Source organism: Aptenodytes patagonicus, chromosome 1 (assembly GCF_965638725.1).
Source record: "Aptenodytes patagonicus chromosome 1, bAptPat1.pri.cur, whole genome shotgun sequence".
In the NCBI taxonomy this organism is placed as follows: Eukaryota; Metazoa; Chordata; class Aves; order Sphenisciformes; family Spheniscidae; genus Aptenodytes; species Aptenodytes patagonicus.
In genome coordinates this window covers 225,909,223-225,931,037 of record NC_134949.1, presented here as the reverse complement: position 1 = coordinate 225,931,037, position 21,815 = coordinate 225,909,223, and the positions used below count along the sequence as shown (strand labels likewise).

At 39.1% G+C, this 21,815-nt stretch overlaps 1 protein-coding gene across 2 annotated transcripts in view; it reads left to right on the top strand.

The window, feature by feature from the left end:
• FCHSD2 (FCH and double SH3 domains 2) overlaps window positions 1–21,815 on the top strand; it is a 176,784-nt gene that overhangs the window by 108,542 nt on the left and 46,427 nt on the right. For both annotated transcript variants that reach the window (XM_076328508.1, XM_076328507.1), the window contains exon 9: window positions 19,064–19,186. In XM_076328508.1, coding sequence (XP_076184623.1) covers window positions 19,064–19,186 — 123 coding nt within the window. The remainder of the gene's footprint in view (window positions 1–19,063; window positions 19,187–21,815) is intronic.

The following is a 21,815-nucleotide window of genomic DNA, read 5'->3' as shown; positions in this document are numbered from 1 at the left end:
GAGGCATCATGAACGTTTTAAATAATTCTTGGATTATTTTTAGTAGAAAGAGAGAAGTAAAACTTCAATTGATTTCAAAGTCTAGACTTTTATAGATGACATGAGCGTCACCTCAGCAGTTGATTCCATTACAGCCTGTGGCAGGTGGGTGCACGTGTGTGCATGCAAGTCATGGGGCTCAGGACTGTCTCGTTTGAGCTTCACATGAACCAAGGTCTTTGACACAAGGTAAAATATCTTAATAAATGTCATGGTTTAACCTCAGTTGGCAACTGAGCACCACGCAGCCGCTCGCTCACTCCCCCCCCGCCCCCGGTGGGATGGGGGAGAGAATTGGAAGAGCACAAGTGAGAAAAACTCGTGGGTTGAGATAAAAACAGTTTAATAATTGAAATAAAATAATAATAATGTAATAACAATAATAATAATACACAAAGCAAGTGATGCACAGTACAATTGCTCACCACCTGCTGACCGATGCCCAGCCAGTCCCCGAGCAGCAGCCCCCCCGGACAGCTTTCCCCAGTTTCTGTACTGAGCATGACGTCCCATGGTATGGAATGTCCCTTTGGCCAGTTTGGCTGTGCCCCCTCCCAGCTTCTTGTGCCCCTCCAGCCTTCTCAGTGGGTAGAGCATGGGAAACTAAAAAGTCCTTGATTTAGTGTAAACACTACCTAGCAACAACTAAAACATCGGTGTGTTATCAACATTGTTCTCACCCTAAATCCAAAACACAGCACTGTACCAGCTACTAGGAAGGAAATTAACTCTATCCCTGCCAAAACCAGGACAATAAAGTATTTTATTTTGTTTCTCTGGTATGTTTTCAAAATCTGTTGCTCTCAAGGGTTTCCCTTTTAATGCTTGTATTTCAAAGTTGAAATCTTTAAGGAAAATCTGCCTTAAGATTTCAAAGGTATTTTATAGAGCTAGGTCATCAGTGGAGCTTCATGGTTGATGCCAAACACACAGTGACCTTTGTGGCTAAACACTCTTTAAGGACCCTGCATGGTATCATAGGGTATAATGAAAAAGAAAAAAACAAAAAGAAACCCCACAAAACAATTGGCAACCAAGTGTGATCTTAATGTCAGGGAACTCTTTACAGATAGTGATGCATTTTTTATGAACAATGAAAAATTCTTGATAAGGTAGCCACAGTAGCAGCAGGTATTTCTAAATAAAGTGCTCTTTTTTCTTTTTTTTTTTAATTTATTTCATATTGTACCTAGTGAGGTCTTTGGTGTTTGAGGACTGCGTTGGAGGAATAGTGTCAAAAGCTAGCGTGCTTTGCTGTTTTTCTGTCTTTGTGGTTTCAGTAAGGTTTTTTATATTGTTGTAAGTATCAGTCATCTTTTCTGTTTTTTCTGTACTTTCCAGTTTGCTTGACATGAGGAAGTGCAGTTGTATAACTTGGCTCTTGTTCTTGATCAGAGTTCTTGTGGCGGTATGGCAGGTTGAAATAGAAACTTCACGTTACGCAACTTCCCTGGCACAGATCTTTACTTATGCATGGGTGATGATACCGAGACATGTTACAGCATTGCTTTTTTAATTCGAGAAGATCGGTTTTTAAAATTACAGGTGATGTTTCCCTTTTTCACATCTTTGCCTGTTTTTAAGCACTGTCTTAAAGGGTTCTGAGGGAGGAAGAGATCTGTCTGGCTTCTGAGGAGTGAGCTGGCAGTCATGAGGGTTAACGGGAGTAGTCGTTGAGCCATTGCAAGGGAGCACCAAGAGTATAGTACCCGGAGCACACGATGAAGAAGGAGACACTGAGAGAACTGGGTTTGCTCAGCCTAAGGAAAGAAAGGGAAATATTAACAGTCTTAATGATCTACAACTAACTAGTGGGGAGCGTATGGAGAAGACTGAGCCAGGCTTCTTTTTTTTTTTGAAGGTGATGGCATGGTGAGCAGGGAACAAATTGGAACACAAGAAATTCTGATTAAATATAAGGAAAAAGTTTTGCCATGAAGGTGGTCAAACAGAAACAGGGGCTCGGGGAAAGGAGGAATGTCACACCTTGGAGACATTCAGAGCTTGACTGGACACAGCCTTGAGCAACCTGATCTGTTTGGCCCTGCTCTGAGCAGAGGTTGGACCGATACCTCCTTTCAACCTGAATTACTGTATGATTCTGTGAAATAACATTTTCTGTTAAGAAGATCCTGCTTGGGAACCCCTAACTTCCAGTTTCTGGAGTTTTTCCTGCCTTTAACTGGAATAACTGCATGAGCCAACAGTGCTAGAATATTCATGTTTTGATGAACCCTGTTTTTTCTTTATTAGAATTGTTGGGAGTTTTTGTGAAGCTGAGCTGACATCTGTGTTTTCAGCATCGTCATCCACCACTTTTACTGAGCGCTTTTAATGATCATTTAAAACAAATGTAAATGCAGACTCCAAACATGACTTGCACAAATGAGATTCAGCTGAAGCTGGCAGTGTTTATAAAAATGACCGAAGGTTGAGGACTTGGTGGTTTTCAGTTAATAGTTTGATTTATGCCTAGAAATAATAGGTTATGTATGGCAGACGGTTCTTTCCTCTGGTGACTCTATTTGACTTGAAAAGTAAGTTGACATGTTAGCTGAAGGTCTTAAATTGTCTCAGGAACGTTATCCTAGCAATGGCTGGCCAGCATGTGTCCTGTATAAATAAAAGGTTAACGTTTGCACGAGCGCATATTTCTGTAGACTCCAGAAGAAGCAGAACCAATCTTATCGCTGTAAGAAATCATTTTACGTACACGATATTGTTTTGTGCTTTTTAGAATGATTTAGAAGCACCCAGGGAATTACTTTTCTAAAATGGAGATTCTGCCCTAAATGAAAAAATAGCATTAAGATAAAATAATTTTGAAGTCACTAGAGGTTTCCATTTTCTTCTATAAATCTCTTTTATTAATTCAGTACTAGCTATTCTTTTAAGATCCTGTAATACTCCCTTTAAAATGTAGAGGGAATTTATGTAAGTGAAAGAACTATTGTTTCACTTCCCGTTCTTGTCCGCTGCAAGCCACAAATATTTTGTAATTACAATTAAGCCAGCCATAGATTGCATTATCTACAGTATCAGATGGGCACAGGAACTTTCCTTTACAGACGGTTGATGAGCGTGCATTGCTTTCTCATGTTCATTCCTATGAATGGAGGATGAGTGAAGGGAGGCAGTTGCCCAACACATGATACGAGGGTTCCAGAAGATGCTCATTGTAGGCTTCACAATAGCTGATAGCACGCTGTTTTCCCTTCCAGGGACATCAGTCTGTGTGCATACGTGCACGTAAAACCTTGGGGAAATTAACTCCTTTAATAAGGCCCTGTTTGTAGTGTGATTATGCATCCACGTAAATTGTTGAATAATTAATACAAAATTGTGCTCTCTTTGTTTAGGCTTTTTCTTAAATGCTCGTATAACACACATCCCAGTTGATACCCAAGTGCTGCTTTGAAGAACTTTAGCTCCTTCGTTGTCTATTGAATATGTGCTAACTACAGTTTTGAACATTTATATTCCGGCTGACTGTGAGTAAACATTTACAGGGAAGTGAAAAGAGGCTTTCCACCGGAAAGACAACCACTTCTGGTGGTAATTTTGGCAAAATCACAGGCAAGGGAAGTTTAGATGGCCTTAAAAGTAAGCGATACTGCCACCACTAGCTATGGTAGCATCTAATATTTTCAATTTCAAATCCATTGCTTGCACCCTGAAAGATCACGTTACTCATCACGCAGCCTTTCCAGGCTAACTCGAGACAAAAGAGTGGGTCTGAATCACAACTATTTCTGTTGTACAGATGAAAAACTGAGCGATGGTCACATTTGCCTGATGACAGTCAGCTCTGTCTCCCCTCGTGTTTTAACCGCAAGTCAATTCCTTGTTTAAGCGCTTGGTCCAAAAAGTCTGTTTATTTCCAGGGGGCTAAGTATTTATTCCTCCACGGGTGGGGAGTGTATAGTGTAAAGACCGAGCATAGCAAGGCCTGATATATAAATCAGGGCAACTTACTTAATTATCTTAAAACAATAATCATTTTTCATGGGATAATAAAACTATTTCGTGATAATGCTTCTGACTTGTCAGCGAGTTTTCCGTTGGCATTTTGACAGAAATAACTTTAGAAAAGGGTTGATTGTGAAGAAATGTAGTGTGATTTTACAGATGCTCGTGAAAGGTATTTCCTGTATGGGAGGTTACGTAGAAGAAGTCATGGATGTATTTGTATGAGAAAGTTAACAGGAGGCTGGTATCCTTGGTGCAGTGAGTGGGAGCGATTTGGGAAGGAACAAAGAGAAATAATCAGTGTTGAAGGTTGAACGCAGTGCAGCAGAACAAGGAGAATGACTGGAAAGCCAAAAAAATTCAAAATCACTGCTAGGAAGAGGGCCCAAGGAGAGCAGTGCAAGGGTTAAGATCGGGAAGGAGGTACTTAACAGGAATCCGGGCGGTCTCGTTGAGAAATCTAGTTTAAGGAGTTAACAGAAAACTTGAAAACATTTTTTTTTTGTTTTGGCTTTTAAAGATTTTATGTAGAAACCATTTAGGATTTGGATCAGGCTTCAAGATTTTTCTGTCAAATGTCATAAAACTACCCATTTTGAACAGGAAATGAAACTTTGCCATCTTGTTTCAAAGCCGCGCTGTAACACAATAAGAACGGTTCCCGAAATACTTTGCTCCGCCAGAAAGCAGCCTGCATGCCTTCGAGTCGCTCTGTAGCTAGCGCGGAGAAATAACCAAACTCAGGAAGCACCTGGTGTGCTCCGGTTGGGAGGCAGGTGGGGCTGCGTCGAAAAGTTTTAACTAGAAACATGTGACATTCCTATTTTAGAAGTCGTGGAGACAGACATCCCGAACAGATCATTCACGGGGTTTTGTTTGGTTGGGGTTTTTGTTTTTAGCAACTCTGGATTCACTTGAAGAATTGAAGATGCAAGGGAAGAGATACTTTTTTCCTCAGCATTTTTATCTGCTGTTACTTGTAACCGCCCAACGTTTCAGTGAGTTACCTGGAATTTACACATATTTACATTGAAACTACGTGAGAAGCTCATGTACCGTTTTTAAAATTGAATGCGTGTGCACAGGTTTTGTCCTGTTCAATAAGATATTAAACTATAAAAGCTATTGAAACTGTGGACTAATAATATGTGTAAGTTGAATGGCAGTCTGTAAGACTTCTCTATGTGAGAAACGAGCTGTCCTGTGCCCCCAGAGTGGTTATTTAGGACCGAAGTGATAATGGACTTGGTACTGAAAGCGTTCAGATGCTTTGTTGCATGATTCGAAGTGAAATCCAAAGGTTTCTGTCAATAACTGCTGCTTCATCAAAAACGAAATATCTCGTTGTCCAGCTGTCTTGCTAGATACTTCATTTTTGACAAAAACTTAGCCAACATAGTTTGCAAATTGAAAATGGTCATCTGGACACATTGGAGCTAGTGGCAAAGATGAGCTGGTTTTAATCCTCTACCAAAGCCTCTAGGAATGGTAGAAAAATTTTAAAAGGTGTTTGAAGCACAGTCTTGCTATAGATTTTGTTGTCTTCAAGGAACGTGGAAGGCGGTTTAGAAGAAGGCAAAACATGTTACAATGACCATCTTTTGATGGAGACTGTGAGGACTGATGTAGTGTCTTGTACGTCAATGGCAGGAGAAAACTTCTGAGTGACTTAACTTACGAAAGAGGTAGAGGAATTATAAGAAGGAGATAAGACCCAAAATAACACAAGCCCAATAAGTATGAGATGGAAAACGTCACACTGAATTTGAAGCGTAATTAAATCCTAAAAAAAGTTATTGGAAAAATGGCTTCTAGTCTATTATTTTTTTGCATCTCGATGTCACCCCAGAGGGAGGCAAACCTGGTAAGAGTTTTTACAGAATTGAGAAGGTTGTCAAATTGTGAGATGCTTTTTATTCTTTCAGCTTCAAAAGCTTTGCTTCTCTGTTTCAACGTAAGTCCGTTTGGTGACAGGGGAGGTGTTTACCAGTATGGATGGATGGAGGAGGAGGTCATCAGTTGCCATAGCCTGCGTGGACAATGGCTGTTTGAGCTGTATTTTTGGCACAGTTGTTAGAAAACTTTCTTGCCTTGGCATCCCTTCCTGCAGCTGAATTCTGGGCTCGTGCTTGTGAGCCTTTACGGGTGCCGTGGCTTGCAGTGCCTGCTCAAAAGGCAACACACAACGTTGGGTTTCGGCTCCTTTTGAGAGGTCGGTAAATAGCTCAGGGCTCCGTCGGCAGTGAATGGGGTGTGCAACTGGTATCAGAAGAGAGAACTGTTCCTTCACTGTGAGCTGCTCTGAAAGGAAATGAACGGAGCTGATCCATGCGCCATTGGAATTAGGCCACAGAAGGGCATTAGGAGGCAAGAAATTCCTATTTAGCATTTACAAATTGCTAGGGAGATAATTGATTGGAAAGCTGGCTGAAAAGCTCAGTCAAGGGAGGAGGAGGAGGGGGAATCCTGCAATATGATTTGTCCGTCTACCTGCTAGTTTTCATACAGAAAAAAAAATTCCCATCTGTTCAAGTAGTCATCTCTGCTCAAAAGGCTTTATAGCTAGGATAAAACCCCTTGTCGTGGAAGGGAAGCAGATATTCCCTACCAGTAGATTCATTAGATCCGTAATGCCGGATGACTGCCTAGCTGGAACAGCGCAGTCCAACCGAACAAGGATATTATTTTGTGATGTTTTGCAGATTATTGAAGCACGTAAGGTAACTGCTCATAGGATTTGAATGCTAATTAAAAGAAATAATATCTCTCTGGTGTACCCAGTGTTGCTCACTGATAATGGGAAGAACCTGTTCAGTGCAGCTGGTTCATCAGAACCCCGTCTGCTGTCTGTGCACTCACTTCCCCCTTGGCAGCGGCATTGTCCAGAAGCATCGAGCAGCATCCTTCAGTTAGTACCTTTTAAAAATCTTAATGGATGTCAAAAACTTCAGGAAAGTTTAAATGCTTGGGTTCAAAGGCTTTGATCTCACATAACTCAAAGTTATGGGAGCTGAAAATGATGTAAAGATACTGGAAGAAAATTTGTTTGAAGGAATCATGACAGTATCCTGATTTTTGGGTGCCTAAGTTTATTTGGAGAAGCTACTTTTGACTGAAGTATAAAACCAGGTATGTGGAGATAGGTAGAAATTAGGTTTCTAGTTCAAGCTAAAGAATACTAGAAATAAAGTTTTTAAATTGCTCCTATTAATCAAATTGTTCAGTTTTGTATTAGACCTTAGCTATAATGGTGTAATTTAGTAGCTGAGAATTCAATTTTATAAAAGAGAAATCAAAAAAGATACGGAGTCCTAAGAAAAAGGTGGATAAAAAGAAGATGGCAAATCTGCGTGAGAAGCATCTTTTTTCTAAGTAAAATCTTCACAAATATTTGTGACTGTGTGCATACCCAAATAATTTAACAAGTTTTAATAGTTGACCCACTTCTGTTATGCTTCGCTATTCTCAATGGGCATTCATTCAGTTGGATTATTAGAGTGTGTTTTTATGGTATGCATATGTGATTTCGGGTACGAACGTCTTGATTTAAATTCTGTGTATCGACGTTCACGTTTAGCACAGACCCTGCTATCTAGTTGGGTCTAGAAGCCCCATTTCAAATTTAAAAGGGGATATTAGAGACAGTGCTCATCGAATTAACTTTGGTGAAAGTCTCAATTTATTTAATAGCAAAGACTAGGTATTAAGGATAGCCTTGTATCAAAGAAATCCCAAGCCTGCCAGATTCCTGGGACGTCTCTTCCGATGTGATTTAAACGTTGCTTGCTCTATTCTGACCATACAGTGTCGTTAGGACATCTGAGCAGTATTACTGTGAAATTAAGTAGTTTTTAAAAAGGTTTGAGCATTAATCCTAGAGTGTGCAGCGCTGTTGAGATAAGTTTGAAAAGAAGCTTACTTTAATGCAATTATGTTCATCAAATGATCTTATGAGAGTAAAATATATTTAGGTGTTTCCAATCAGGCCACGCTTAAGAAGTGATTTAATTAAAAGAGAGTTTGACACCACCGGATCCCATTTTGTTCACTTTTCCGTTGATTTTTGTTACCCATCACTGTCGTGTGTCAAATAGTAGAAGCTTATAAAATCCTGTCGGCTTCTGGAGAAAATGGAACAACCAATGAACCCATCAATACTTGTTTAGGAATACGGCTTGTAATGGTTTATTTTGTGCCAGGCTTTGTGTTGGGGGTGGGGGGAATCTCTTTAAAAGGGAGAAACCTTTCACAACATTTTTAATTACAGACTTCAGACTAAAATTACCTTTCTCCTCACCCACTGGTGCTTATAAGGAGTGCATGCATAAACTGTTAGCACGATTCCCCTGGAAATAAATGAGAATGGACTACTAAAAGTAATAAAGCATAATTGGCACGTGGAATTCCCGAGCAATATTTGGGAAACATGAATTAAGCTTCTATGCTGCAATGCAGCTGCTATACCTTTGGCATACCCCTGTGGTGATTTTTCCTTTATTGTTCAAGATAATTTCTTTCATTGTTCTATGATTCTGTAATTATTACAATAACCACAGTACTGTGACTCTGAGCCATTTTTGGTTCAAGAACATGTTGCTCATTTGTGTAGATTACAAAAATTCCTAAAAATAATTTCACTTGCTTTGGTCCTTAAATTTTAGCATGACTGGTAAAGAGCAATCCTTTAGTAGAGTGCCTTTTCAGGAACGTGGGGTTTGCTATATGAAATATGCTCTGCCCTTTTCATTCTGTTTATTTAATTGACATTTTAATATAGAATTTAAAAAATGCATTTTAATTTGAGTTGGAAAATGTCTTCATTATCCTGAAAAGACCCTTTGCGTTGTGGATTAGACAGTGCAATGTTACATTTGTAGGACCGCGTCAAACGGCAGGTTATGTCTGTCTGGCATGATAAGAATCTGAAATGCTCAGTAACAGATAAAATTTATTGAATTTTCTAATATTGCAATATTGCCATCACTAAACTTAGAAGAACATCTTTTGAAAAGCCTGTTCACTGAATAGTTTGCTGGAAGTGACAGGTAACTTTAAACCCATGTATGGAAAAAAAACCCATATGGAAGTGATAAATCCAAATAGCAATTGGGAACAACAGCCTGTGTTGGGGGAGAAAAGTTTTTGTTGAATGGATTTATTTGAAGAAGTAAATGAAAAGCACACTGGACAAAAAAATTAACTGCTGTTAAAATGATAATACAGAGATTGAATCAACTGAACAAAAACTAAAACCAGCAATGGCAAACTAGATGGTTAAAAAAATGGAAGGATGCAAAAGAGAAAATAAAAGCTCATGAGGAATGCATATGATCAGTATCTGATTTTTTTTTTTACACTTTTTTGTGCATTTTATCTGCCAAGGAAGTATTTTTAACTGTTAAGAAACATGGGATTTGGTATGAAATGCGTTTTCACATGCACATTTGTGTCAATTTAAGGTTTCTGTTCCTTAGTCTGTACTCTTGTAGAACATAGAAGGTTTTGAGACTTAATCCAGAAGAGCTCGTGTGTCTGAGTCCAGGATGTTTCATCTATAGTATGAGGCTTATATGGAGACTTGCAGGTAAATCCACACCTTTGACACAGTAGAAATCTGTAGTGAGGAAAAATTTCAAGAGCTTTCTTGGAGACGGGTCTGTGTTTGTGCGTGATTAAATCCCATAGGAGCTAAGAATTGACATGGTTCTAGCCCATTCTCAAGCAAAGTACATTTCTTTAACCTACCTTCCATATTACGTAAAAATATATAGATTTTTTTTTAAACTGAGCAACAAAATAATTCATTGTTGGGTACATTTTCCTACGGAAGAAAAAATAAGAGAGCCAGCTGCAATTGTTAGACATACCATATACTCCACTGCTGTTCAGCAGTTGTTATGATGATGACGTGGTCAGCATAAGAATCCTTGAACAGCAAAAATCAGTGGCAAAATGCTGAACGATTTAAATATACATTTTTCTGCGTGAAGGAAGCCAAATATTATTGGCAGGAACAGTATAGAGTACTCTTCAGATACGAAGATAACGTGACGGTGACAGTCTGCCGCAAAGCCGCCTTCTGAGTGTTGGATTCGAGCCAGATTCCGCCTCCCCCCCAAGAACGAAGAAGTACCAAAGCAAAGATGATTGCACCAGTGCAATTTATTGAAAATTAGTCATGTCAGAAGAAGGATCCCCTTGGGTTTTATTCCAGTGCTATGAAAGAAAAAGCAAAGTAGGTCCAAGAAGTTTTTGGAGATGACACTTAAAAAGTCTTGGGAAAAGTAGGTGTATATCTAGATTGTAAAGAATCTGTTTTCATCTTCCAGGTTTTTTTTAAGCCTTATGCAGTAGAATTTTTGAAGATACGTTTTTTCCATTCTTACGGCAATCTTACGTCAGGGTATTCCCACTGATTTAAGTGGAATTATTCTTGAACCCTGAAGTGTTAATTTAATGCTGTCTTCATCAGGTAACTCTCATGGCTGTCTGCCTCATGGGGCGAAGAATTATTTCCAAAGAAATGAAGAATTTCCAAAGGAAATTTCCTTCAGTGCCCGTGTTCACCTACCAGACCCTCATCACTAAATGTGACAACTACAGGGCACTACCATGAGATATGTGGGGGCAAATCTAGGAGTACTTAGTATTATCATTAATTTTGCTTATACTTGTTTTAAAGGGACTTTGTCTCTGGATTGGGGGAGGGTGATGCGCATCTGTTGGCGGCCATTCCATGTTTTTCTGTGCTCAGAGTAGACTTCAGTGCACCGGCAACAAAGGTTTTGTCATTAAAAACAATGACCCTGCCTAAATTGTAAAGGAACAAAATGATGTGCAGAACAATCATCAAGTGACTAATGAGACCAAACAAAGAACTTGCAAACAAGCCCAAAACTATTGACACTAGAAAATACAAAGCTCTGGGGTAAGGGAAAGTGCAAAGTGTGTTTATGAGCACCGAGCTGAAAGGCAAGCAAACAGAAGTCAGGGCACTTATTGTCTTCTAGTGTTTATTGTTCCCATGATTGCCATGATGAAAGCTCCTTCTCTAGGCTGGGGGAAAAGACAAGGAAACTAAGATAGCTTCTGCAAACTTTGTTGATTTAAATAGACACTTCATACGTTTTGCAGCCTTTTTCATCATATTCTCTTCCAACCTTTTGGTCTGCTTTTTTAATTTCTGCTCGTTCCCAGATTTTTTTATCGTTTCTCTGCTCCTGAGCAGCATGGATATGTCCCTGGAATATCTTCCTCTTCCTTGTTCACAGCTGACTGTTTAAGAATGTACTTCTGAAGTACGTGCAGTCATGCAGGATGTTGTTTTAAGAAAAAGAAACTAAAAAGAAACAGGAGAAGCTAATTAGCTTGACAGCAACAGTACAGCGAGACCGTTATAGAAATTCCTTAAAATTATTTTCTATGGAACTGCAAGAAGGAGCAGAAGCCGGAGAGGTGGCAGAGGATCTTTCTGTAGGGACTCGAGTTATTGGGCCAAAACCTTCTTCATTTCAAGGAGATATGTACAGGTTGGTGGCTGGGGAGGTAGAAGAGTTTGCTCTAAGCGCAGTGAGGGCTAGCAAAGTAAAAATGTCTGCAAGTTGCTACCCTTTTTGCTTGTTTTGGCTGATGCTTTGTGTCTGACAATGCTCGACATTCAAGGACACTGTGCTGCAGGAGTTGAGGACAACTGAGGTGCCCAGGATGCTTGGCTGTCCACCTGTACGTTAGGGTTGGCATCTACTGAAATGCTTCCAGAGTAGAGCTGGAGATGCCATGTTACAGAGGAAGCAGTCAAAAGCAGTTTTAATTGGGAAATTCAAGTAAAAGTAGAGTGTTTTTGCTGCAGTATTTAATTTTTACAAAGTGTTGAAGGGACCAGCATGAGCAGATGAACAATATTCTGCACAGGAATGCACACCTTGGGTAAGGAACAAATGCTGGTGTAACTCAATCATGATTTTTCCCTGTTCACATCCCAGGTAGCTGCACAGCAGCAGTCGTTTAAGGAAAATCAAGAGTTTCAGTCCCATCCTCCTTTTTACACGTGCCTCTTTGGGACAGGTCCCAACTCTGATAGCTCTGCATTTTGACTGGCAGCTGCCTGCCCCAAATTAAATAGAGTCCTTCCTTGCTCCGTCCAGATGTATCCTCTTTAGGGTAGTTGTGTTTCCCTTTTGTGGGACCCCACTAAATTCCAGACGTTCACAGGCAGAACTAGCTAGCGTTACTTCACCAAGAGTGAGTTGGACCTGGACCTCGCTATAAAGCAGGCTTATCACTACAGCAGATTTGGATGTGCAAGATTATCCTGGGATACAGATAATTTTATGGCCTTAGCTTAGCACTGTTTTGCATTTACAAACTGGGGGGCTGTAATACTGCATAACTTCAAATTCTGATTTTACACAGCTAAGCTTAGATGGTCTTTTCTCCTTGTAGGCTGAAGAAATCCAGCACTAACTTTTTGATCCAGAGGAGAGGGTAGGTTTTTGTCATCAGCTTCCCTTAGCAGCTTTCTCCACTTGCACATATGGTTTAGCAGAAAAAGAGGGTTTTTATCAAACAGTGAGCCTGTAAAGGGCAGGCTCGGCAGCAGGCTTCCAGTCATTTTTAAGTCAGACTTCAGACTTCAATGTCGTGATCGGTGCAGACAGTTGTTCCTACAGGATTGCAATGACTGAGAAATGCAGCAGCTTACACTAGTTTTATGTCAGCAGATACACGGTTGCTGCAGGCATGCTGTTCAGGGACGCGTCTCTTGCTTTGATCTTGGGTTTGTTGGTAATTTATATATAGAAGTCGCGTTTTGTTCACAAATACTCACAGACCTGATTTACTTTTATGTTAGGATGTCTTGATGGAGAAGGGTATTTCAGCAGCGACAAATACTGCAGTGAGGGAAGAATTTAAAAAGAAAAAGACTTACAGAGAGCAAGCTCCTCTTGTATATTAGGAGAAATTGATGCCTAGAATAAATTACTACCAGGAATCAGAATTTTTAAGGGAAAATCACTGTGGAATGTAACTGTTAACTGAGAAGGATGGGTTTTCCTGACCTTCCTTCCTTCCTCTCCCAATGTCCTTGGGAAATGCTGTTACGTATCACTGATCCGAATACTGCTGAGGTTGGCAAAGCCAGCTGATTCAAGTTGTTGACTTTATTACTTCTGAGTTTTAGACGAGTTTTTAAAATACTCTATCCTTCACTGTCAAATAATATGAGATCTCTTGCTACGCTTGGGATAAAGTACATACAAAGTACTTTTGTTCTTCACCTCTCATAGACCCAGAAGGATGCTTAAGCTAATGTCTTAATAGTAGTAATTCCTGTTAACAGTTTAGCTATTATTGTACGTACCCCAACCTTTCCTTTTTACGTTCCTTTTTATATTCTGAGGTATTTGCATATAAAAATTAAAACACTTGGAGTCTCATTTGCCAAAATCATTCAACTGAAAATTCCCAGATTGCACCATCCATGAGATTGCGCTGTTTATTTAATGGATTATAGGCATAAGTTTTAAACACAAACACTCAAAAAGCTTCACTCAGCATGCATGTTATGTAATTTATGTTGGTTTTTTTTTTAATGTTAAGTGAGAAAAAGATCAGAGTAGTGTTATGGAAACTACAGGATGAAAAATAGAGTCCCTTTTCTTAATGGGTTACAGGTTCTTTTCAAAACAAAACAGATCGGGGATAGATAAAACCGGGTTTCTAATGCAAATGAGAATAGGGTGGTATAAGAATTTAGTTTTAATTTTTAATAGGCTACCTAAAATAGACAGAAGGCATCTGTGATATGGATCTCCCTTTTTACTTGAGGGGTTTGCTTTGGCAGGAAAAAATGCCACATTACCGTGATGCAATACCATTGACTTCATAGAAAAGTTATCACTCCACAAACACAATGATTTTTGTTCAGTTCATTTAAAACTTTTCCTTATCTTTTCATTTTCAGATTGTAGTCCGGGTGGGGCAGGGTCAAGTCTAATTTTGTTATGTTACCTCCACCCATGTAAGGAAATTCTTTGCCTCCAACATCAGCTATATTGTTTCCGGCAAAGTGGTGGCAGCTTACGAAGCATTTGTCAAGGTTTTTAATGCTCGGCGTAGGCAAAATTAGCACAGGTAAACTGTTGAGTTACATTAACTCACAAACGGTTGGATGTTTACAAATGAAAACTTCATTTGATCCACAGTCGTCATCTTATCGAAAGAGTGCGGTTCCAGTGAGGGTTAGGGAGTTCAAAAATATATAAAAATATATGTGCTCGTGTTTAAAAATACAAAATTATTTCTCGGCAGTGATGATTCAGATGAGACTAGTGTAAATTAGTCAGTGAAACCCACGTGGCTTTACAAGTGTGGTCTTAATTGTGGGTTTTTTAACTTAGTACTGTAAGGTCCAGGTTTTGGTGCCTGGTGGATTCAGGTCGCTAAATGAGAGGTTTAATTTGAACATCTGAGTTTAAACTGTAAAAATATTATGCAAAGCTTCAGCACGGCTTAGCAGTTTCTGTGCAAGACAAACATGAATAGAATAACAGGAATATTTCAGAAATAAATGAGATAAATGGAAGACCTGCCCTTGGTCCCTTTCCACAACTCTGGTCTGCATTTTGCATGGGTCAAATAATTTCCATTTTTCCTTTGGGATTTGAGAAGGAATGAGTCTTTTAAAATAAAAAAAGCATAGAAGTTTACCTTGCTCTCCATCTTCTCCAAGAAATTAAAATGGTAATTTTGAAATGGAGTGTGACTGAGACCTGTAAATGTTCTAGTGAAGAGACCTCAAAGTAAGTTACATGAATGAACATGATATGTTCAACACGGCGTCTTTTCTACATCATGCATTATCATCTTAGATTAAGAACAACGTCCCAAAGGCACCCAAATGTACTAACAATACCTAAAATAGCTTTATTTACATCTTTGCTTTTGAGGAAATCTTTATAGAATGTAGAATGATTAAAGCCAGTGTATATGAGTTCCTAAAATGTTTAATATAATCTCTTGAATTAAAAGCAGAAAAACCTCCTCAAAATGGTGATCTAAACTGGGACTGAAATTTTGTTCCTAGGAAAACTATGTTGTGTTATACTTGAAACTTTATGTTGAAATCAGAAAAATGTTCTCCCCCCCATATGTCATTTTATTGATTTGAATTAACATATAGGATTTCTTATAAAAATACACTTTAATTTGGTTGTGTATCCATTGCCTTTGTTAACAGTTTCAATTTTTGTCAGTCCTAACTTCAGCCACTATCTGCTAAAGCTTGGACTCAGGTGGGGAAGTAGTTTTTTACCTTTAGCATGACAGTTTCACTGTAAAGAAGTTATTTCTTTAAAAACATTGACTTCTTTCTATCCTTGAAATGGTAATTCTGTGGCACTTAACTTGATATTATCTTGGTTCTGATGCCAGATTTGTTAAAAAAAAAAAAAACAACAAAAAACCCGTTGATTTCCTTTTGAGGTTGGAAAAAGACAGGTTTTTCATCTGATTGTAATACAGTAAGTGATTTAGTAATCTTTTGAGATTCAGAAAGAGAACAAAAGCCATTGTAGTGAAATAATGTGTGTTGGGTTTTTTTAATTATTTTTTTTTTCCACCAGTTTCCTCTTCAAATTGTGTGATCAGAAATTTTGAAAAGACTTTTTATTTCAAACCTAAATTGGGATGTTCAATGGTTCAGGTCAGAGTGTTTGTAAGTAAATGAGATTCAGATTAGGTATTATAAAATCCTACATGAATGTTAATTTATATCGTATAGTTCAGCAAGTCAAAACTTTTGTTTTAATATTAACATAGCCGGCTTGATCTAATAATTACCATTTTGTAGAATGAATAGATACGTTATCTTTGAAAGCAGTTTGTAACCAACCAGCTCTCTAATCCTGTAACTGATGGGATGTCGCTTTTTCTGCGCAATGATGAGTTTTTTAGCATGTGTTGGAGCTGCGCGCTTAGCTGTGGGTTTACTTGGCTGACAAACGCGCCTGTGTTGTATTGCGCTGACTTTAATAACTTCAATTCTGGCAGCTGTCATCGGTATTTAAGGACTTCATCATATTGAAACCGCTTTTAATTAATGAAAGGAGAAAGGCTGTAATGCAGTTTTCACATGCTGACAGATTTGTATGCTTCCTAATGTTTGGCCACGCTTTTCTTTGATGTTCTTTCTTACATATCTTTCTTCTATATCTCTATGTCCCACTGGGGGGGGGGTATTCTGGCATCTCAGCACAAAACTTCAGAGCTGTGGTCATTGCAAGAGGAGTGAGGAAAAAATGAAGTTAGTATTTAAATATCTTTTTATATTCCTAGGACTACAGAATACAGCTGTAGATGAATTAATTCCTAATGCTCGGTAGATAATAGTTGCAGAGAATAAACACGTGTTGAGATGGGCTTCGTCTCACTCAGCTTTATATCACCACCGTGTAGACGTGTGTATCTAAGCTAATTGTCTGGGCGCTATTTACGGTCAGTGAAGAGGAATAGGCACTTAGCATGCTGCGTCTCATCTGACCTATTTTAGCCATCTATCTTAGAGGGAGATGAATCACACCACAGAAGTACCAACTTCTCTCCATTGACTCTAAAAAGGATCTAGAGTGACAAACTCCAACGTAGGTGTCTGCACTGTAGAAGTCTTAAGTTAAATGGCATGAACCCCTCCTGCTGGGTTTAACATAAAAAGAACATAAGGGCTTGATATGAAGGCAGGGGGATCAAGCTCCGAAATACTCGTTTATAGCATACTGGAATAAAAAAATCAGAGCTGCTTTGCAAACTGAGCATTTACAATTGCTTTGCCAGGTTTAAACTGTTTATTTACATTTATTAGCAGAGTTGTGCTCCAGCTCAGTGTTGGATCTGAAAAGCTTTAGGAACAGATACGCTCGATCATAAAAGTCTGCAAGTTCCGGTTTTGGGGCAGTTTCAGGATCGCCGTCGTCGTGCAGCAATTCTCCCGAGAGCACAACCGGTCTTGGCAATTTTATACATGATTTGTATTCTCTGAAAGTGCAAGACAGACCTGCTGTTGGGACTGAACGTATTTGATGTGAAAATAAATGCCCTTGAAATGGGATGCTAACTTTGGCGCTCACATAACTATGATACTGAGGGCTCATCCCTTTAGCGTTATAAAGGCCCACGAAGTGTTAAAGTCCTCATGCTAACCTAGGACTACGCCTTACGAACTAAAAGTGCGTTGCAAGATGAACTCCAGTAAAGCTGTGCCTCTACCAAGGGAGGCAAGAACTGAAGCTGCGTATGTGTATCGCTGTACGTTTTTATGGGTTTGCGGTTGGGACTTTCCTGACATCTTTGTTGTATGAACATCCCAGCCATAAGCTCATACTATGTAATTATTTTAATAAGAATTTTTTAAAAAAATGATGCTTAACAGCGTATTTGGTAGAGCTGACATCACTTGTAAGAGCCTGCAGAAGTTAACCTACAGCTCTTCCCCAGCCGTACGGTGCGTCTTCCTTCGCTTAACAGAGCCTTCCCGTGGCGGGGGGCCTCAAGGAGCTGCCCTGGCTGCTGACCCCTCGAGACCGGCCTTTGATACGGGTAGCTGGCAGCATGGCTGAGTGAGCCGGCTACATTGTGGTGGCTTGAAAGACATTCCCGTGTTTGCTGCTGGTTTGGCATGGCGGCCTGTCTGTTTGTTTTCTGATGGCCGTAGTTTTTGCACTAGCAAGTTTGAGGCAGGTTTAATGTCTACGGTTGAAGGAGAAAATCAGCCTGTGCTAGGAAATACTTTACACTTGGTAGGTGGAAGATGAAGAAAACAGCGTAGTATAAAGTGGATTTTGGATATAAAATTTTGGACACGAGAATTCCAGTCGCACAAGTTTACTATTTTCCTCAAAGCATCGTTCACTAAGGATGTCTGTATGTTAAGTTTTAATTTCATCTGGTGGTTGCTGTAGCTGTGTGCTGACGGTGGGTGAAACTGTTTTGCAGAAGGAAAATCTCTTCTGCTGTTCACTGTCAGTTCTGCGTGATTTGTGTCTGCTTTACAGGTGTCTGTTACACTCGTCTTAAAGGTTGGGCTTGATTTTGCTGGGGCAGAAACTATTTCTTAAGGTTTGCACAATTTCACCTTTTTTTCCCCCCGACTTTTCAAAATGATTTAAATAATCAAATGCAATTTTATATAGAGATGCAGTCTTGAATCTGTTGAAATCTGGTATACGCTATTTCAATGGATATACTATTTAAATGGATATCTGTGAAATTTGGTATATTTAAATATATAAATATATAATATATATTTAAATATATCCAGTCAAATATTTAAATGAAATTGTCAGTCACTTGCAGAGTCATACACGCTTAATACAGAACTTGCATTAAACCTATGTGTAACGTAGGCCATGCGATGTGATTTTACAGCTCAGGGCTTTTGAGTTTGAACTTTGGTGTCGTCCTCTGGTAACTACTGAGTTTCTGATACATTTTTGTTATGCATTTGGCATTCCTGTGCACAGAAGAGGTTTGTTGTGCTTATGTGAAATGGTAGCTGTTGATCAGCAGTTTTTAGTAAGCAAATAGCTGGGTATCTGAAGCATACAGATGTTGAGTGTCTTGGTGATGTCATTTGGAGCGCGGTAGAGTGACTTGAAGGGTCTCTGGCCGGTAGAAGCCCCATATCCTTGCAGTTACTACGTCCCTTTCTTGACATAAATGACATCTCCCTGAGCGTATTCACTTATCCAGACCTGACCTCACTGTTCTGCTATGGCCGTATTACACAACTGGATGGAAATCATTTATTATAACGTGATATTGTTATGGTGCTCTGTGGTGCCATCTAATGGAAATAAAGCACTGGCATTCCTCCTTGTCAAAAATGAAAGATGTCCACCTGTCACTATCCAGGCTAATAATTATAGGTGAATATGTGTTAAAAGAAATTATATGAGCATCTTACAAATCTAAACATGAATATTAATAAATCATATACAAAAGCACACAGTGCTTTTCTTAATTTCTTTCTTAATTTTCTCAAATTCTTTCCCTCATACAGGCTCTTGATGGAAATATATATGATCACCTTAAGGATTATTTAATGGCATTCAGCAGGACTGAACTAGAGACATGCCAAGCTGTACAAAACACATTCCAGTTTTTACTGGAGACTTCCAGCAGGGTAAGTTTTTATTGAACGATCCTTTGTAACTGAATACTTACAGCATATATAAATTCCCAGGCTTAAGATTTGCTTCCAAAATAATGACAAAACTGAATGGTTATTATTTTTGGTTACTCCTGAGCGGTGTTAAGTTAAAAGAAACTAGACAGTTTTCCTGGGGAGAATTTTTCCTGTTGCCACCCAGATTGCATTCTCATGAGTGCATTTACACAGTACAAGGTCTTTAGAGAACAGCAATCAAGAGATGTTCAGTTATACTCACTCTGCATGTTTGGAAAGAGAAATTGCAGCTGAGTTCTGCACTGGGTAATCTGGAACCGCGTTAGTCATCCATCACAGTAAAGCCCTGTGAAACTGTTTGGATCATTTCTTAATAATTGACTGTCAGCTTAAAAATCAAAATATTACGGCGTTTTCTCCTTTGAATTGAGAATGGCAAATACAGAAAACAGGTTAGAGTCTTGTCATAGACATGGTTTGTTTGCTTTGTCGAGCAGCCAGAATCAGGAATACGCGATCGCTTCCAGGATAATTTTGATACTTAAATAATTCATCTGCTGTGCTAAAAAAAAAAAAAAAAATTGCCATTGAGCTCAAACGAGCTGCTTTGGTGCAGTCATAATATTCCTTTATACATATACCGTAACCACCCGCACAGAAACAGAGCTCATTTTATGCAAGGACTTATGTAGAAACAACGTATTTAATACGTTCCTTATTCACCTGCAAGCATGCTGACTCGCACCTTATTAGATATAAGGTGGGTGGATTAAAAATTGGCTTCGCGCTAGCTTGTCTTTGAATTTACTTGGCAGCAACTGTAAAGGTAATGAAAATACTATTTTATCTTCTGTTGGAAAAGGACTTTCAATGATTTAGCTTGGTGTATATCATTCAGGTCGGCTTAAAATATCTTCCCCAAAAATGCTGGTTTTGAATCTTTTAACTAAATATGCTTATATATAATGTCTACGTAGTCATAATTAGTTTCTCAATATTGTATTCAGTGCTTTGCGATCAGAATATTTGGAGTGTTGCCTGTCTGGGACTTTCATCTACCTAAACTGTCATTTCCAAACAGCTCATTTGCACGGGAATACCTTCGTCGTATATTTGTGTGCGCTGAGCTTGTGATAGCTTGCGTTAGCAAGCCTCTGTGTGGCCAGAAGCCTGCAGGTCTGGCTTATTTTATACCGTAACGTCATGCTGTATGTTTGAGGAAAATAGTTCTGTTTCTGCTTTACTAAGCTAGTACAATGCCTGGAGAACGAACAAAAATGTAAATACAGCTGTCAGGTCTGAACAGGATTTTTACAACTGGTTATAGCTCATCAGCGCCAATTTTCTCGCAGTTCAAGAATGCAGAGAAGAATAATTTGTATTGCATTACTACTGAAAACGTGTGTCTTGCTCTGAAATACTAAACAGATTAATTGGTGGCTTATTCCACGGACGAAGGCTTTGCTCATCCTTTCTTTTGAACTTTCAGCGTTTCCTGTAGGTCCACGTTGCAGGAGTCAGCTCAACAGGGAGAGGTGAATCCAGAGTAGAAACTCTACATCAAAAGCTACGCACGTGTTTCAAAAGTAGCTTGAGTGTTAAACATGTAACAAATTTGTTAGCAGTTTAGTAATTTGGAATAAAAACCAGCTTGCTATCAAAGGACAGATTTAAATATTTATTGTGTTTTTTTAATACTTCACCTGTTCTTTGTTAGTTTTAAGTACAAGATCACAAGCTTGCCAGGCGAGGTTTAGAAGAGGCACTTTAGATCCTTGGTAGAAAGCTGTAGTTTTTCCATCTGAACTATACTTCTGTTTACAGGGTGGAATTACATTCTATTTGCTTTAGAACGAGACAGGTTGCTTCCCAGAAGTGCCTGCCTACCCCTTGAATGTCGGAGAGCCAGAGGGGGCTGCTTCGGATGGGCAGGGCTGTGTTGTATTCAGCTGCTCAGGAGATTGGCAGTCACCTAATGCTAATGCAGATTGAGGGGAAACGTCTCAAAAACCAGTTTCCTGTATAAAATGAAGGTTTTTCACAGTTTATCGTAGCATCGTTTGTTGCAGCTTTGGAGGTTTTATTACTGCTGGGTTGGGGTGACCCATGTCGTTCCTGTGGCATGTCCAGGAAGTAGTACCCTCTGACACTGGGCATCTGAAAATGCAGTTTAACTTCCTTTTCACGTGAACAGTCTTAATCAAGACTTGTACTTCTCGCACTTCTCTTTTGGAAAAAAATCTGATTTTCTTTGGAACATTTTCTGAAATTCCGTTTGCTGTTTTGAATGACATTTCTGTGATGTTTCTGGTAAGAAGCTTCACCAACCTAGGGCAAATAATGTCATTTATGCACATCTCTGACTATGCCTTCTTTCTGCATATGGTATATATTTAACATTTGATTTCAAGTCTATTTTAACATGTCAGTTGACATTGACTTCATACAGAAACTGCGTGAGAATGTTGACTTAATTTCTGAATAACAGGAAATCTATTTGGAAAAGTTGCTGCTTAATCCTGAGAATACCGTGTTGCTTAGGAGTCTTTTTCTTTCTAACAATTGTCAAATACATTGTGCAAAATGCTCCGGGGAATTAATTTGCTGGACTTGCGCACTCTCCCAA